Source organism: Eleutherodactylus coqui, chromosome 8 (genome assembly GCF_035609145.1).
Source record: "Eleutherodactylus coqui strain aEleCoq1 chromosome 8, aEleCoq1.hap1, whole genome shotgun sequence".
Taxonomy (NCBI): domain Eukaryota; kingdom Metazoa; phylum Chordata; class Amphibia; order Anura; family Eleutherodactylidae; genus Eleutherodactylus; species Eleutherodactylus coqui.
In genome coordinates, this window is record NC_089844.1 from 95,979,006 (window position 1) to 95,999,226 (window position 20,221).

At 41.4% G+C, this 20,221-nt stretch overlaps 1 protein-coding gene across 2 annotated transcripts in view; it reads left to right on the forward strand.

Moving 5' to 3' along the window:
• Positions 1–20,221, forward strand: part of NRP2 (neuropilin 2) — a 141,930-nt gene that overhangs the window by 23,321 nt on the left and 98,388 nt on the right. For both annotated transcript variants that reach the window (XM_066576079.1, XM_066576080.1), the window contains exon 2: positions 19,343–19,520. In XM_066576079.1, the coding sequence (XP_066432176.1) occupies positions 19,343–19,520 (178 nt within the window). The remainder of the gene's footprint in view (positions 1–19,342; positions 19,521–20,221) is intronic.

Genomic DNA, 20,221 nt, shown 5'->3' on the forward strand with positions numbered 1-20,221 from the left:
CGGTATTCAAGAAGGACGTATCGGAGGTTGAGGTGGTACAGAGTCGGATAACTAAAGTAATAAATGGAATAGGTGGACTACAATACCCAGAGAGGGTATCAAAATTGGGGTTATTTAGTTTTAAAAAAAACAACATTGCTATTGGGCGACCTACTAACTACATAGAAATATATCAGGGAACAACACAGAGATCTCTCCCATGATCAGTATATACCCAGCACTGTGACTGTAACAAGGGGGCGGCCTCTACATCTAGAGGAAAGAAGGTTTCATCACCACAGTCTCACTGTAAGAGCAGTGAGACTGTGGAACTCTCTGCCTGAGGATATGGTGATGGTGAACTCTATAAAAGTGTTCAAGAGGGGTCTGGACGCCTTTCTGGAGTATAACAATATTACATGTTATATCACTGATTACTTCAGAAGGGTCGGTGATCCGGGGGTTATTCCGATTGTTAGAGTGGAGTCGGGAAGGAATTTTTTAACAAGAGGAAAATCTGCTTCTACCTCATGAGTTTTTTTCTGCCTTCCTCTGGATCAATATTGGGGGGTAATTGTCTGAATTGGATGGACATATGTCTTTTTTCAGCCTTACACACTATGTTACTATATTACAATCTTCCACTTCCTTGTCCTCTTCAGCTGGATGCTGTGCGCCGATATAGTGTTCAAACACTGGTTCTAGAAGTTGTATATTAAAAGCTCTTCGCACCTTCTAGATTGACCCATCATGGGCATCTGTATGCCCTTACTTAAAGTTCTTCTGTCTCATAGCATAGCCGCTTTGAAGAGTTACTGTAGATCATCTAGGTCGGGAACACTATCTTTTCGCCTTAGGGAGAGCATCTAGAAGATGAGTGAGGAGACTTATAAGGCCATTCATGCTCCTCGGGGGTAATATGCAAATATAGGAGATGGAATAGTATCTCTGCAGCGCCACATATTGGAATGCTGCTTTCCAATAGGTGGCGCTGCAGATGTATTGTTCCATCTCCCTTATTTGTAGATCATCTACAAACAAATGACTATCTTCTTAACTAATTTATATAACACCGAGGAACATTTGTAGCTGCATTTCTTGTACTAGAGTAGAAAAATTACTTCTAGAATCGGACTGCTTGCCACACCTCATTTTACTTGTGAAGTCATTTTTATACAAAATCCCCCCCCCTCCCCCAACTCCCTGCCCCCCCCCCCCCCCCCTTCCCCGCACATGCGATTATTTCTGTGCTGACTGCTGGTAAGGTCCTTGTCTGAGAGAGTCATTTTTCTGCTGTGCTGACTGGACTGATTTATCTCAAGCAATAAATTAATGACTACAAGAGATGACCATGGATTGAAATGCCAGACCCATCATTATTGTTGGTACAATTATATTAGCCGTTATGTCCGGAGAAAGCAGGATATAAACATTCCCTAACACCATTATATCATCTACTCTGGCCTAACAAAATTACATTTGTCTGCATTATGAGATTACAAAATCTCTGATTCTCACCAGATGAAATTACACGGAGAAGAATATTTCATCAAAGCTTTAGTTTAAAAAAAATTAAATGAACATTTTAAGCCATTTAAACTAACAATTATTACAGTAGGTTTGTTGGAAGTGGTACATTCTACCAGCGGATCCCATTGCCAGCAAACAGAAGCCATAGCAAAGTTATGGAAGTGACTATGACCACCCTTAATAGTGAATGTGTCATCAGAAAGGGACCTATTGTATAAATCAGGTGTTTATGTTAAATGTTTTTAATTTGCAAAGTGACTATCTAGATTTTAAAAAAAAGTTCTAAAGTCTTGCAGTTTTCAGACTGACCGCTAAGTCTAGTAGTAGGCTGACACTTCCCGTTCTGCAGAGAAAACTTTTCAGCAATCCTCTCATTATCATCACAGGCAGGATTACAATGAAAGGTAACATCTACATATATATAACGCATGATCCCTCATTCACAGTAGATGCTAGTCTCAGCTCACCCCTTCCCCCTCCCTGCACAATGATAACTGCACAGGTCACATAACATGCCTAGAACAGTCTACCATACAAGTCAATGGGTCAGCTCCTGTCCATTATGGGAATAGTCTGTGAGGCTACTGTAAAGAATATCTCTGAAGCAAAGATGGCCGCCCCCATAGTCATGTACAGACGGAACTGCAGGCAGGCTTTATGCTATTTTCAATTCTGCATCAAAATCCACAGGTAGTCTGTGGATTTTGGTATGGAGTCAACTATGGCGTGCAACACATCGTGCGATCTATTCTATCCCATGTGAAAGGTCCCTAAAGGGTTTTCTGTTGAACAAAAGAATTTTTGGAAACCTCACCGCCGATATCTCACCTAGTGGCCCATGTTTTGCCTTATGTGAGTGCTTCACGAGACCCTATTATCCCTTCACCAGGTATCTGCGTAAGACCCAACCAATATCTTAGTTTTGAATTGACACAAAGATTAAGGTTAGACCTCCATCAAGGTCAATAATTGCACAATCTGTAGCATTTTTCATGTCAATAGGCTCCATCTGTGTCCTTTTGATCATGTGACAAAACAGGTCCATCACACCATTCATATCTCCGATGTACACGGAAGGCGTGATGCTAGTGTGAACAACGGCTTACTACAACAAGTGATTGATCTGTTTTTTTTTCTTTGCCAATTAAAATTAAAGCTAAATTCTAGTTCATTAAGTTCTCGCATCCAAAATTCTTCACACTGAAGACGCATCGGTCATACATTCACCAAGCTTCCAATTCAGCAACTTTTAAATCATTTTCTAGAATTTCCAGGAATTTTAATATTGTTTGATGAAGTGCTAGGAAATGAGCCGCCACAGTTATCGCATATGGGGGGAGGATAAATTATCATGTCACTAAATGCCTTTTACAGCCTGTCCGATGTCATCTTGTTACATTTTGTTGCTCAGAGTCATGCTGCACACAAGCTGGTGGGGAAGAAAGCTGAAATGAATTAAAAGTGCATCAAGTATAATTATCTTTGTGCTCCAATTATTCAGCTACTATGACATGCAATTAGATACAAAACAATGGAGGCAGAACAAGGTGGCTTTAGGGAAGATGACATCTTTTCAGGCAAAATTCTTTCCAAGTCGTAACCTATTAGGGACATTTATTTTTAATATATATTTCTAATGTCATTTTGGGCCAAAGCTGACTGCAATTGAGTTAATGCAAATTCACATCAGAAAACGTGCTCCATCTCTTAGCCTTGTCAAGTGAGGCATTAACAAAAAATTCAAAGCATTCACACTTTACCATTATGTGTGCAGAATTCAGTCGCCTTTATCTGTATGAAACAGGTCAATGTTTATCCAGCTTGTTTGACACAGGAGAAACCTCAGATGAGATTCATGAGTTTTAAATCCCTATATCACCCCTTGATTAGCATTTGTCTATGCCAGCTACACTTCTGTTGACCATGCATGTAAGAGAGTTGCTGGCCAAACATTCACCAACAGCTATATTGTCTAAGGGTTCGTTTAGAACTGCCGATTTCTTGTTTTAGACGGGCAGATGCATCGTTGGCTTATTCAAACGAGAAATTGTTCAGTTGTTCACATTGACCGTATAAATGAATGAGAACGACTGAACAATCGGTATTTAAACTGAACATACATAGATGAATGTGTGTGATTTCAAGGGGCATAACATAAATAGACCCCCAGACCAACCTTATAACATAAATACAGCACCAGAATCAAGCTCATGACATAAATACAGTAACAGACATATGCTATTGTGCTGTCAGGCACTTTAAAAGAACTTCTATTTAGGGGCACGAAAAAAAAGGGCATGTTAAGATCCCGATTCTTGTTTACCCCTGACAGCCTGTAACAATTATGCAGTGCTATTTTGTACTTGGTCTCTCGTTTACATTTTATCCCATTTAGAGGCACATTTGTGGCCAGCCAGTGCCGACCTTAGATTGGATGACAACCTGCCCCCAGTCATAAAAAATAAAACTATAAATACTGCACTGATAGGCAGTCTACTTCTATTGCGCTTGTGCAGAAAACAGCGAGACAGCAGCATACCCACACCAGAACAGCTCAATGAATAATACTGTACCACAATCAAATTTGGTACATAAATATAGGACGAGAACCAAACTCGGTACATGAATTCAGCACGAGAAGTAAGCGCATAACATAAATACGGCACTACAACCAAATTCATAACATAAATACAGCACTAGAACCAAGCTCATAAAATAAAAACCATTTCATAACATAAATACAGTACCAGCACCAAACTCATAACATAAATAGACTCCCAAATGTGCCTTATAACATAAATACAGCACCAGAATCAAGCTCATGACTTAAATACATTAGCAGACATAATATTGTGTTGTGGGGTGCTGATTGACTCCCAGGAGCATCTTGAAACATCAGAGGGGAGGAGACAGAGCTAGGAGGAGAATTCTTGCAGCTCCACAAGATGCTGCTGTACAATGGAAGAAATTCATCTGGCCAGGTGGACCTAAGAGGGGAAATTGCACCTAGCCTATATCCATAACCTATACCTATAACCCCCCCCCCCCCCCCCCCCAGAAGCTGGTGGCTGGTTTCTTGTGCAACCACTTTGGTCATTCTTAGCCAAGGTTAGCCATGTGGTCATCCTTAAAGCACTCATAGCTAAGCTATTTTTCACCTGAGGCAAAGTTTCAATATACTACCCTAGCCTTGTATATAAATATCCTGGCCAAGGCTTGTTTTCCCTGTGCACCCATTGAAAGCACATGCCCTCCCGGCACAAGGGCATAGTTGGAGGGGCCATCCATTGATCAGTGGTGCATCCATTGATCATCCAAATGGATACATAACTGTAGTGGCACTTAGTGTCTCTATAATAATACTATCGTGTCTCCCTAAAATCCCAGACCATTCCGAATTAGTACTAGCACGTTTATTATGAACCATGCTCACTGAGTTTACACACTTCCTGTTGTCCAGGATCTCCACATCCAGTTCTTTTAATGTGCAAGGAAATAGTAGTCTCATTGAGAACAGCACATTGTAAATATTTGTGTAAGAATATCATGAAAGATCAAGACCTACCACGATAAAGCACTGTGAGAAAAATTCTACTATTACTCAGCCATATTTGTATACAGAACCATATTGGAAAGTTTAGCCTTCTATACGAAATTTGTTTAAACTTGTTTAGTTTTCTGAGTGAAATCTGAAGCCAAATAATGCCATTCCAAAAATACGGAATAAACATTTGATCTGCATTAAGCATTATAGATTGACTTATGGCAGGCCGACTACTAAATCAGTGCGGCCCAAGGGTTATTTCAGAAATTATGTTGCACAAATTATTTATGGAGAATTGCACAAAACATCTTGTCGTTTGCCGTTGCATCTGACCTTACAAGTGACCCCCCACCTTAACAAGAGCAATTACAAGAACATGGTCAATACTTATATTATACCAACTTCTTCACCGTGTCAGAGTATATCCGTGTTGGTTTGAGTGGGCAAGTCTTATGTCGATACAGCTCATTGGATGGCTGCCATGGTGTCATTGACAACTTTTTAGCCATTACCAAGTTGTTTTGCTTAGTGAAGCAATAGCAAAAATCATTATACGATATGGGAACTTAAGGTGACATTTTGATTTGTAGTAATTAGCATTTCTGGTAATTTAATTAGGACTTCCCAACAACAAAAAAAGTGGAAATAAAATCAAAAGAAAGCAAAAAAGCTCTAAGATAATAAATTGATTGGGGGGGGTTCCCACAACTGTCCTTCACGATTGATGCTGACCAGGACATCAGCCAAACAGTGGCTTTAGAAAGTCACTGCTTTGGCCAGCGATAGGCTGCAGCAGTCACATGTCCTAATTCGCAGCAACCAGGAAGTAAGTGGTAGTGAAGCAATTTTAAGACTCCTAACTCACCCGTATGGTAAACTAGCCTATAATATAAAAATAAATGTAAATCTTACTATATACAGTGGATATAAAAAGTCTGCACACCCCTGTTAAAATGCCATGTTAAAAAGTCTGACGAAGATGAATCATTTCAGAATTATTTCCACCTTCTGTGTGACCCGTTATCAGTACAATTCAATTGAAAAACAGCCTGAAATCTTTTAGGGTGAAAGTTTATCTTCGTCTTATCAGACTATCAGATGGTCTCCCACATACTTTTTACAGACTTAAAGGGGTTGTCCCGCGCCGAAACGGGTTTTTTTTTTTCACCCCCTCCCCCCCCCCCGTTCGGCGCGAGACAACCCCGATGCAGGGACTTAAAAAAAAAAACAGCACAGCGCTTACCTGAATCCCCGCGCTCCGGTGACTTCTATACTTACCGGTGAAGATGGCCGCCGGGATCTTCCTCCTCCGTGGACCGCAGCTCTTCTGTGCGGTCCATTGCCGATTCCAGCCTCCTGATTGGCTGGAATCGGCACGTGACGGGGCGGAGCTACACGGAGCCCCATTGAGAACAGAAGAAGACCCGGACTGCGCAAGCGCGGCTAATTTGGCCATTAGACGGCGAAAATTAGTCGGCTCCATGGGAACGAGGACGCTAGCAACGGAGCAGGTAAGTAAAAAACTTTTTATAACTTCTGTATGGCTCATAATTAATGCACAATGTACATTACAAAGTGCACTAATATGGCCATACAGAAGTGTATAGACCCACTTGCTGCCGCGGGACAACCCCTTTAATGTAGGTTTTGGCAAAACATAGCCGGATTGGATGTTTCTTTTGTTAGAACATCTTCCATCTTGCCATCCTACTCCACAGGCCAAAATGAAGAATACTGGAGATGGTTGTCACATGCACTATACAACCAGTATTTGCCAGAAATTCCTGCAGCTCCTTTAATGTTTCTGTAGGCCTCTTGGCAGGCCTTTGAACCACTTTTCTTCTGGCCTTGAGTGGTGGCAGTTCTTGGTAATGTCACTGTTGTGCCAAATTTACTCCATTCCCTAATCCATATCTTGATGACCATCTTCACTGTGTTCCACGGTACATGTAATGTTTTGGAAATCTTTTGGTCCCCTTCTCCTGACTGATACCTTCCAACAATCCCATCCCTTTGATATGTTGTAAGCTCTTTATGGACCATGGTTTTTGATGAAAAACTTTACGAAAATCCTACTAGAAGAGCTGAACTTTATATGGGGTATATCAGAGTCACTGTAAATAATGGCAGCCGTGTACTGACTACTATTTACCATGAGTTTAAATGGGATTGCCTAATTCTGAACACAACCACATCCCCAAATATAAGAGGATGTTCATACCTACGCAATCACACTATGTGAGTTTTTTCTTTACTTTTTTTCCACCCTTTTGTTTGCTTTTCAATGGAGCTGCACAGATAATGGAGGTGGAAATAAATCTGATTCATCTTTGTCGGATTTCTTAACATGGCAAAAACATGGCATTTTATGACTGCTGTGTAGACTTTTTATATCCATTGTAAATAATTTGGTTTCTTTAATTTATAGGGATCCGTTTTGCTCTGAACAGTCACAAAGGAGTTAAAATACTTTGTGGAAATGAGCAACAGCTGGTGCATCATGTGCAGAACATCAGACAAACCATTTCAGCCTGTTATCAGAGTTTTGGAACAAAACCACATACTGTATACACAACAATAACACAATTCATCCAGAGAACAGAGAGGTTATGAGTCGGGCCACGGGTCCAGATAGTGGTTATCACACTCGCCTGTTGTTTAGCTAACAAAACAATATTATGCTGAGTATGTCTCAGCCGGTCCATGATTGGTGACTGCTCTTTGTATGAGGTGCGAAAGTCTTTAGTCATTGACTAAAATGGCCTCGAATTTCATTACAGTAGGGTTTCTTGCAGCGTGTAAAATGCAATTGGAGGAAACATGATTAGCATTTCAGCATGGGATTAGATGTAGGTGAGCAAAGTGCGACTTTGTAAAGACTCCAACCTGTCTACACACTTAGGTGAGATGTTGTGAGAGTACTTAATAGACAAAACTCATTGTGTTGCGCCACGGAAAGTTGTTTTGTGCAAAGAGATTGGTTTGTTAATGTTTGGCAGGCTCTGCAGTATTTCCCATAGGAACCAGACCAGATGTTTTAAGAACTTCTTTTGTGTGTTTTCCTCTCTGTAGTCCCCCCGTGTAATTTAAGTTCTAAAGTTTATAACTAAGAAAACATTGTTAGCTTCGGGGGCCCCTCCTCCTTTATTTTGTGTGTAAATGCCACATTATTATTATTATTGTTCAAGTCACTTGCTTTTGTTAATTCTTTTATATAAGACATGCGCTTTCAATTTTAATGGAAGCGTTATGGAATTCTACAGTTATAATTATGTTCATGAATATACAATGTACGGAACGGAACAGTACATGGGCATATACACTTAATGAGCACTGCATTAAGAACAGATGGCGTGTGACATCTTGTGATTAGTAACGTGGTACAACGCGATGGCCGCATCACGATCTGCTCTCAGATCATGTGCTGAAGGCACAGAAGAAGGCAAGATTTGGTAGCCTAGGGTAAATATGGTTACTTGAGTGACTTTGACCACAGGCAGATAGTTGGTGATCGGAGTTGTGGTGCCAGTATTTCTGATACAGTCAAACATGTTTGCTGTTCCTGAACCAAGGTATCAACAGTGTACCAAAACTGGTTGAACCATGGACAGCCATCTGACAGAAGATCACCCACCAGCAGGCCACATGTGTTTGATCCTGAAGGTGATAGTCAGGTGGCACATCTGGTATCTAAGCAACAATGTATCACAGTGGTCCAACTAACCCAGCAGTACAACAGTAGGGAAGTTAGACAAATTTCCACAATGACCATGTGGCGTGCCTAGCATGGACTGGAGTTCAATTGCTGAAGACGGAAAAGGGGGCCCCTGATGACCCTGCAACATCATCAACAATGCCTTGCTTGGGCTCAGGAAAGACCTCAATGGACCTTGGATACATGGCAAAAGGTCATCTACAGTGATGAGTCTCGTTTTCTTCTGAACATGCAGATGGCCGGGTCCATATCTGGTGTAAAAGCATGAACCCATATCCCATTGGTGCACCATTGATGTTCAACAGATCAATGGCGGTGGTATCATGGCCCGGAGAGTGTTCTCATGGCATGGCCTAGGACCGTTCATCATCATACCTCAATCCTTGAATGGTGAATGCTACAGAGACCTGCTAGGTGACCTTCTGCACCTATATCTTTAGGAGGTCTCCCCTGACCAGAGTGCCATTTTTCAAAAAGATAACGCTCCATGTCATTGAATTCGGGTCATTAAGAAATGGTTGGAGGAACATAACAATGCTCTATGCTGCCTTAGCCCCAATAAATATGTTTGGGATATGCTGATAGCGTGATGAGATCTGATCGCACTTATCTGTAAAATGTGCACCAACTGACATAGTGCTACAGTGGGCATGTGCCCAGTTAAGGATGAAGGGTGTTTGCTACCTTGTCAAATCTGTTCCCCGATGTCGGAAAGCTGTGATCGCCCAAAAAGGTAGACCAATGCGTTATTAATGCAGTGATATTTCAATGTATAAGGTAGATGCACACACTGACACACGACAGTCATTTAAATAGCTTTGAAAAAATATTAGTGTTGTCAAATTGGTCATTTTCTGTCCTGTATTAAATATACGTATTACTGTACATTGGAACATATGGCCTCATAGTAATTGCAGACATAAAACATCGTTTCAACATAGCTTAAGTGAATTATGAGTTTTTCACATGTGCTAATAACATTGGAAAAGTCTTAAGAGCCAAGATTGGTGCTTGTTGTACAAGAGAAGTATGGTAGTGGAAATCAAGTCTAAAACACTGGTGTTATGGCTATGGTAACTCAGTCATATGGCATTGAAGGAGTTAACATGGAGAATTATCATGTTTCATGAAGAAACAGACTGAAAATAGGAGAGGGAAGTAAAGACTTTTGGCTCCAGTATATGGGAACTGAAAGAAATTGCCGTAATGGAATATCCTGTTGATTTTTTATGTTCTTCGCTGGCCTGTGTTACTCATGTGAATCAGCTAATCTGCTGATCTTCCCGCGGCTTTGTCAGTTCATAAGAAACTTGGATACTGTGATAATTTCATCAAAGTGCTGGTTTTATGTTGACTGTACCAAGTTCCCCATTAGCTGTAGTGGGATATTTCCCAAACCTATATGCAATGCATGTGATAAGTGCAAATCCAATGGTGTTAGGGAGGCAGATTCCAGAAAGAAAATAATCTCATAGAGTTGGGTAAATGTGGTCAACCCATGAAGAAGTTGTTTCCAAGTTTATGACTTTTGCCATGATATCTTTAATAGACAGTGGCATCAATATTTACATCGGAAAGCTTGCTTGAGATAGGTTGGAAGATGGAGATAAAAAGTTGTACGCCTCTTCAGGATTGGAAATATATACATAGAAATTTCCTGTTTCATCACAAAACACTTATCATTATAAGGAGAGTTCACAGACAGCTCACTGATAGTTCATCTACTCTCAAACAATTCAAGCCTTTATCCCCATCCCCTACCCTCCTGAGCTGCAAAATTGCTTCTTAATGCTTGAATTCATGGAAAAAGTCATAAGACTTTATTATTGAATTGCTGTGGTTCTGAAGGCCAAAGGAAGTCCAACACGCGATTAGATGGATGTCTCTAATAAAGTGGCCATCTAGAGTACATAATTTGATTATGGTAACATAGTATGTCAGCTGAAAAAAGACATATCCTGGAATGTTGATCCAGAAGAAGACAAAACCCTCCATAAAAGTAGGAGCCAATTTTCTTCATCGCAGGATGAAAATTACTTTCCGACTGCAAATTTGGCAGTCAGAATAATCCCTGGATCAACAACCTTTCTGAAGTAATCAGTGACTATAACATGTAATATTACTACACACTTAAGGACGGCGTCCAGGCCCCTTTGTGTAAATGAGGTGATGTGCTGCCGACATATATATTCAGTACGGGGATGAATGATCATAGTAACGATCATCCGTCCGCATACAACAAATAATCTACCTATGTACACATATTATTAGCAAGTTGTCATTGTTGTTTGGCACTTGTTATCTGTCTGAGTAAAACCACCCTTAGGCTGGGTTCACACGGGGCGTAATTGCCGCGGAATTTCCGTGCAGACTTTCTGCACGGAAATTCTGCCTGCGGCTTCTTATCCCGGAATTAGCCAGCAAAGTGGACGAGATTTGCCAAAATTTATGCATTTCCGTGCGGTCATTCCACGAGATTTCCTCGGGATTTCAGTCACGTATGAACCCAGCCTCACAGTCCTGGGTATAAATAGATAATTTCATTAACATTATTACCAATAGTGAGAATTTTCACTGCCGCTCTGAATGTCTTTGCAAGATTATACATGCCTTATAAGTCTCCTCACACCTACTAGGTATATACACAAAAGTAGTGTGTATATTCCTTTTCCAAGACTCCACCAGTGTTTCTTGGACCATCCCTGTTGCGCTTTCCATCAGTGGATGTCTTCTTGATAGAGTATTGACCTGCATCTATTGGATGTATGGGAATTTTGGGCGAGGATGTCTACCCTTAGGGGTTTGGCCTCCCTCGCAAGGTAAGTCCTCCATCACTATTTCCTTTACTATTGACGCATTTACTCTGAGGTGCTGTCCTGATTGTTTCTTGTCTTTATGTGCCTTTCACACCTATTAGGTGCTCCCCTTAAGGACAAACTTTACCCCTTCTGACCCACATCATAGGCTTCTCACCCAGCTAGCCAGCAACCTACTATACACTGATGAGGGGCAAAAACCCCAAAACAGTTTATCTGAACATGATTTTCTTTTCATTCTGGAGGAGACTCTGGCTTTGGCTTCTATTCCCAGTCATTGTTCGAAGACCCGTGAGAAGGTCTGACATTGACTTGTAGGAATGCTACCCTTTAGTAGATGGTGCTGTAGAGGCATTGTTCCATCTTAGCATTTGCATAAATTTCCCAGAAGAGCATGGATGGCCTTATAAGTCTCCTCATACCTATTATGTGCTCTCCCTAAGGAGAAACTTCACCCCTTATGATGCCGGACTATAGGTGTCATTCTTCTACATTATATTATCAAAAAGTAATGCCTGTGATTTCCATGAACAAAAAAAGGTTAAGCACCGTGTCAGCCAGTAGAGCAAATTGTGATTGTTCTCAGTAAGAGAAACCAAGTAATCTTGTAGATATGATACCTTTTAATGGCTAACAAAAATACATGACGTTATAGTGAGCTTTTGAGCCTAAGGATGAACTCTGAGTAGGTTCGAAAGCTCGCTATAGAATCATGTATTTTTGTTAGCCATTAAAAAGTATCATAGCTACAAGATTACTTGGTTTATCTTACTGAGAACAATCACACTTTGTGATTTCCATGGGACCACAGTTACAATAATAAGAGACATTGACATTACAGATTCCGCTGTGCGGCCTACACATGAGGTCTGATACTTTACGTAGGATTAGTATGTAATCTGGTCATTCACGTGGAGGGATTAAAACAGGTGAGACACAACCTTTCCATAGCATTGTGACTTTTTGCAAAAGTTTAATTTTCACCAAATTGGTGCCCATCCAGTATGCCTCCAGATGAGGTGTGGGGTACACAAGCACTTGTCATTTCCTGTCTCGAATATGTCAGTCAATCAGGAAGCAGCAGCCACCTTGTGTCCACAATCTAACAATGTAATTAGCTCCCATAAGCTTAGCTGGAAGCTCGCTGTGCTTCATTTCTTCACATTCAATTGTATTTCTACAGTATCTTTGGAAGAAGCAGAACTTGTCAAATCAAGGCTATATATAACAAGCATCGACACTCGTTATCGCTTAGTGAAACAGCATTTGACAGCAGATAAGAAGTGCTTGGCTCACCCAGACTGCTCATTTTAAAGGGAATGTGTGAAGAAAATCACATTCTACTTATTTCTAAAAGGACAATAGCTTATTGATAGTGATTTCCGAAAATGCAGTATACAGTTTGTTTTACCAGAGAAATGTCAATTTAATGCAAGTCTTCTTTGCCACTGTTAAGACTCGGGTATGCATCAGGTGCCTCACTGAATTGTACCTTCACTTTAGTAGAAAGTCTGTGGGCTATTGTCGTCATTATTCCACTAGTAGAAAAACGGGTTTAAAAAGCTGCATAGTTTGAAAAACGATGATGTCTATCAGAATTAGAATGATAGATAACGTGGAATAGAGATGAGCGAGCGCACTCGCTAAGGCAAATTACTCGAGCGAGTAGTGCCTTTTGCGAGTACCTGCCCGCTCTTCTCAAAAGATTCGGGTGCCAGTGGGAGGCGAGGAGCAGCGGGGAGGAACTTATTTTACAATAAGTCAGCATGATAGCATTTCATTCTCTAGGACAGGACTTTGGAATATTCTTTGCGTATTTAAGTCAATAGGCCTTATTGAAAGAGATAAATATACCAAGAGCTTGGCAAGACGCCATGTGGACTTCAGATCAGATGCAGTAGAAACCCCTAGAGGATAGAACCCTTAGGACATTTTTTAGATGTTCATTCTTCTTAGTAAATAATTAGAGAAAACTCAGCTGATTTTGGTGGATTGTTGGGTAAAAAAAGATTTTGCATGCTGAAAACCAGGGATTACTCCATAAATGCAGATGCATCTTTCGGCTGGCCGCATCATGGCCAAAAAACTCAGAATGCAGGGGATGCGGTTGCACCCAGGCCCAGGAGCCTTAGGGGGCCCATAAGGCCTCTCTTCACCATGTAGAGAGCCCAGTACTATGAATAAAGCATTATAGTTGGAGGCCCTGTTACAGGTTTTGCATTGGGGCCCAGGAGCTTCAGGTTACACCTCTGCGTTAAGGGGTTAAGAGAAGTTGGGGGGCCCCAAGATAAGCTTTGGCACCCAGGCCCATGAGCCTTTAGCTACACCCCTGCTCATAAACGTTTTTTTGCCCATTCACACGGCCTGGTGCGGAGGCATAAATACTTTTACTTGCTCAGCTAGCTGCTACTAAACTCCCTCCCTAAGCCGGCAGCTGCCATAAAGGGCATATTTGAGCCGCCAGCTGATTGCAGCCAAAAGATAGCACAAGACCTATCTTTTCCAGCAGGATCAAACCATCGCCCAGCGTATTCAGCCGCAATGTTGAATTATCGCAGCCGCAATGTTTTGACACAGCTAAAAAGCGGCCATCTGAATGAATGCATTGGAATCCAATGCTTCAGATGGTCACGATTTTTGGTCAGCATTTATAAAATGTTGCTGCGATAAAATGCTTGTGTGAAATAGGCCTTAGCAACAGATCCAGGAAATACAGATGATACAAGGATAGCGTCCGTGAGATGTCCATTGTTATGCATACCTATTGACTTGAATGAGCAACTCTCATTGCCAAATAGACCTGAGCAGTGCATGTTCTGATTTTTTTCATGTGAGCTATGTGTTTGTGTGAAAAAATGGATGTGTGAATTGACATTGACCACTGTGCGTCCATGGACTGTCCAATTCTAGTCGGTTGTAGACTTGGACGGCACATGAACCAAAAATACGGTCATGTGAATTAGCCCCTATACTTGAGAAGCAGGTGAGTGGTATGTAATGGCGCAGTAATGACAAATTGAGGTGGAGGTAGCTGTTTACTGAGCAAAAACATTATTTATATTTATTTCACTCCGTAGGAGAGTTCAGCATACGTGTACATTGCAGAATAACGTTCTACCTCAATATATTAGTTTAAGTGACAGTACTGTAACAGAATATTCACTGAAGTTTTCACTTTTGCCTCAATATTCGACATGGCTCAATGGCGTATACATCGCCTCTCAATTTCTTCCAAGTTGCAGCACCAAGGAACAGGTAATCATAGGCCTTCTCGATATATGCCTGATCTATGTAAACTTTAGCATCCCCCTTCTCGGTAGTTCTGATCCACATACACGCAGGGCTCTATAATTTTGGGTACAGGCAGCTGCTGGGATTCCACATCCAGCTTTCTTCGGCCATGTCGTGTAGAAGCTGGTTAGCTACTCACACTTAACACAGAGCAATTGTACAACATCCAGGAATTTTACACATCCTGGCCAACATTTTAGTATACAGGACATGCACAGAAGACTTTGCTAAAACATAAGCTTCATGCAACCTAATTCTGTTTAATCATTCAGCTCACACTTGTGGAACCAACCATCAGAACACTTTATTGGCTTTGCCACTAAGTCACATATGACTTAAAATATACAATGTTGCTCAATAACAGTATTTACCTTAATTACGCACCAGGTGCCTTGCAGAACCATCACATTTGTAATTAACATATCCCATTACATCACCATATCCAATTACTGTGCAAACAGTTTACTAAACAGAAAACACAGAATCTCTATGCAAGGCCTTGCACTAACTATGGCGCCATTATACACACACTGTACAGCAGAATTAACCCTTTTGGGCAGTCCCATAAGTTCCACAACCCCCCACCCTGGCCAGGGATATAACACAGTCGCATCTACAACTAGTGCCAACTTGCCAAATATAGGCCTCTCTGTAGCACTCAGCTTCTTCAGCAACTTTCATGTTAACGGTCTAGCAGCATTCTGCCTTCAACACCGCTACCTCGTTGTCAGGAAATGGTAGAATGAAAGACTCCCTCCATGCACTAGGCCTTTCCTCCATCTGTGCAGCAGCTGCTGCACAGACCTTTCACAGGACCCTTATGACTTGTGGCCTCCAGTCACTCAGGCCCTCTTCATTTGGGGCCTCTGCCACTTTAACTGACTGGACTCTGCTCTGCTGCATCATAGTCTCACTGAGCTGCTCCTAAATCTTGCAGCCTTGCCACTTTAACTCCTGCTGACTCTCTGCCCTCCTGCAGCATTGCACTAGGCTCTTTTGTGCTGCATCACTGGCTCTTTTCCAAGATAGCCACTGCTATTCAGTCACATGAGGATGTGGGGCTTAGCCTCCACACTCTCAGCTGCGCTCCTGGCTGAGATGTTATCCATGGCTAAGCCAAAGATCCTTTCAGTCCACAGCAACAAAATCAGAGTGAGCAAAGTCATGTGACCTCTCTATGAATGTCCTTAAGCAGATATATCACTCCAAGCATGTAGAGGATAGCATATTCTTGGTTAAGCCCTTACACTTGCAAACCACTGGGTTATGGGGATAAGAGAAGTTGGGGGCCCCAGGATAAACTTTTGCACCTGGGCCCATGAGCCTTTAGCTACGCCCCTGTCGTGGGCCATTTAAAAGAAACCTGTCATCACCCCCAAAACTAACTTAACTAGGCAGCAAGGGATGAAAAATCAATAACTTTTAATGTAATCTCTTTTCCTAGTGAGCCCAGGTACCAAAGTTATCATGTGACATATGCAAATCAGCAGAAAAAAGTCACCTAGCTGAGAACTAACCACTCCCCCTTTCTCTTGATCGCTTGTTACCTCCCTCCCCCCCATTACATTGGAAAACTTGTCTAGCAAAAGGAAGGGGACATGGTTGGAACCCTATTACAAAAGGATGACCTGTCGGTCGCAGATACTTGACAACTTACCCCAGTGATGATTGTTAATGATCATTGCTTGCGAATGGACGTGAAGCAGGGCCGGGGATCGTTCTGGCCCTCCTGCCTCTATTTACAGTAACTAGGCAGTCGTTCATAGATGAATGATTGCCTGTTTACATGGGCGGATCCATTGTTCAGTTTTCTGCATGTAGAAACTGAACGACGAACAAGAAGCGAAAAATTCTCCTTTGTGGTTTAGTCGGGCTTGCATTCATATTAAACGATAATCGTTCAGATTCCCGCTGGATGGGGGAATCTGAACGAGTTATCAGCCTGTGTAAAAAGGCCCTTCAGTCACAGCCCATGAATCAGTGTAACTCTTCTCAGCCAGATGACTCTTCTCTGCTGATTTGCATATACCATGGGATAGCTTTGGAACCTAATTACAGAGGTTAAATTTAGATATAGTAGGCATTACTAATCCGTATTCATGAATGACCGCAGTAAATTAACATTCATGATATCATTTGCTGACATTAAACTTTACATCCTGTGGACCCTGGGATGTCACACTTACCAAGAGCAACACTGATCAGGCAATCAATCAAGGTGCTTGAAAAGCGGGAGCCTCTCAAATATTGCACCATTTATGGGGACAGAAATAAAAAATATTAAAATACTAAATAACCAAAAAAAAAAAATGCAATAGGATAGAATGATTTCAGGAAGTATCCAGTGCTTTTACGGAGTCATTTTTTTCACTAGCTCTTGGCAGTCTCTATAACTAGCTGCTCCTCTTGCATGTTTGGCATTGAACTTCAACTCTTCACAAAGTAACGTGTGCCGAATCCAACAGGAAATGAATGTGCAGTCCAGTGTAATCTCACTCTCTATGTTCCCTGGTAAATACTAGAAGGGAAGTGTCTTTTATCACACCCAGACAATACAACCTGCAATTTATGCTCCATCTGGAATTACAGGGGGATTTATAGGCTTTCTGGTTGTAAAACTATTTACTGGGAAGATCTTGGCTTTCTGGAACCTATGTCTGAAATACTTTGGATGGTTTGACGGTATAACTTCCTAAGGAAAAAAACGCATGGGTATATGTGCAACTACGCTGGTAGCTGCACATAAACAGCTATTTGGGGGGTTTTCGGGCTATTCAAACTCCACACCACAGCGCGCACGTTTGAAAAAAATACAGCAGAAAGATAGGTAGTATTAACTAGGTGCGAGAAAGATAGGGCAAGTCCTATCTTTTCTTGCCCCTACTATTAACAGGTGAAAATACCGCTAGTAAAAGCGAAGCCATTGAACTCAATGGTTTCGTTTTGTCTCGTTATGCAGCTGTGATTATCATGGCCGCATAACAGGACTAAATCGCGCCCATCTAAAGAAGCTTTAAGGGTAGAGTTGTTGTACTTAACAGTTTTCAGCCCTCGTTTTTTATATTTAGCTTCAGGCTACCGAGTCTTAAAAAAAACCAACTAAATATCAGTCTGTATTCATATGGGCGATTTTCCCATGCAAGTTCTGTCCAATTCCGAGATAGCCAGAACTTGCACAAGAAAATAACCCAATGGGTTAATTCACACAAGTGATTTTTTTTCTTTTCTTGGACCGATAGTCCGCATTTGAATAATTACAGCATGTCCTATTTTTGTACGATTCTTGTTAAAGAAGCAATCATGATTTTCTATATAAAAAAGCGGATAGCAATTGCATGCAAATGTGATGTGTTTTTAATGCATGTTATTATGGGGACCACCTAAAGAAAGCAGGAAGTGCAGAACAGTGAAAAACACCCACAAAACCGATGCATATTGCTCATGAAAATCACAAAAAGGTATTGCAATAGCATGGAAACTTTTTCACTAACCAAACTTGCCTGTGTGAGTGCAGCCTCACTGTACTGAATGGGTTAGTGAGTTCTGTTATGCAGCTTTGGAATATAGTAGAATATGCAGATTCACACCACCCTATATACACAATAGGGCGGCCAGTGGACAGACTCAGATCAATTCTTTGATTTCTGTTACATAAAATATACGCAAGCATGCACAAACATGGTAGTATGAAGAAGCCCTTAATAACTCAAAATATCAGTACCCAAATAAAAGTCATCCTCCCTCATTTCATCAGATGGACGTATTTGCATGCGTTTTTGCATGCACCAAATATATGCGTGCAATACGCAGAGAATAGAACAGATTGATCTCGGGAATGTGTTTCACGATGGAGAGAATATGTCAGCTGGAAGAAAGTTGAGAAAATCTCCCAGAAGCATAAACAATCATGAATATATTAAAGTGAGCATGTATGGCGAGGCGCTCAGCGCACAATGAATGTCTCTTTGTTTTAGAAGTAGAAGAAAGCCGCCGCTGCATAGGCAATTACGGATAGGTGTGTTTCAGTTTGAATGTCCCTGGAGTTTTAAATGGAAAAGTGTTTTTTAATTTGCAGTCCCCTGGTGTTTTCAATTGTCAGTGTACTCTCTTTAGTTTTTTAATAATGCCACAGTAGGGTTTTGCTACAGCAGGTTTTGCGCGCACTTCTACATGGAAAGTCTGTTTATTAAAGTCAGAGCTTGTATACGTGCTAAAGATCATCTGAAAAGTGGGAATGCAAAAAGAATGGGGATTTAGGTGGATTATTAAAATCTAATTTTATCCCAAATTTGCCATAGTTGTGGGTGGTAGTGAAGTAACAGTACAGTGGATTACATGATTTGTCTAGTATATAATAATAGGGGCGAGCTTCAGGCATAACCTGTGATTTAGAATTCCTTGTGATATAAAGTTGGTTCTTTTGGAATGTTTGTTGAAATGAATCGTTTTTCTATCTATCTTTTGCAGTGAGTACATGTGGAGGACGTTTAAATGCCAAAGTTGCCGGTTACATCACCTCACCGGAGTATCCGAATGACTATCCTTCTCATCAGAACTGCGTGTGGGTGGTCAGCGCGCCAGAGCCCAACCAGAAGATAGTGCTCAACTTCAATCCCCATTTTGAAATCGAAAAACATGATTGCAAGTAAGAATTTGTTTCCTGTTCGACCTTATATGAAAAGTGGGCACATATATGTAACAGGTTGATAGAGGGGGAATACCTCCTCTACCTCGTCCACCCAACTGCTGGAGGAAGACGGCTCTGGGGGACCTTCTAATAAATAGAAAGGAGGTACCCTGGTTAACGGGAACCAACAAAGGAGAAATCAGAGGATTTTCCCTAAGTGAGGACTCAAGGTAGACCGGAAGGAAGACAAAGCCGGTAGATGCTTGCAGTCAAACGTTTAATACCTTGGCAACCAAACTCAAGTTCTTTTTCCAATCTTCTGAAGTCTGTGGTCCATCCACCGTGTGGCCAAAGTGCAGTGCCAGACATTTTTCTTCCCTGGATGCACTTTGTCCAAGGAACTCCGGATATTATAGCCAAAAAGGACCTTATTTTTCCTGTTAGTCACAGCATAGCAAGTCCCCGCCATCTCTCCACATCCGAAATGCCTTCCTGTAATATAGAAGCTGGCACCACTTTCTTAGAATAGGCACGTGCAGTTTAGCCGCCCCTGTGTCCTTCTGCACATACTCAGGAGGCACACTGAAAATCACGAACCTATAAATTCACAGAAACCAAATTAAGCACCACCTTTACACACATATACATACACATGCATGCACACACGCGTACACATATATATACGCACATATTGGCACAAAAGGTAGTGTATCTGCCAG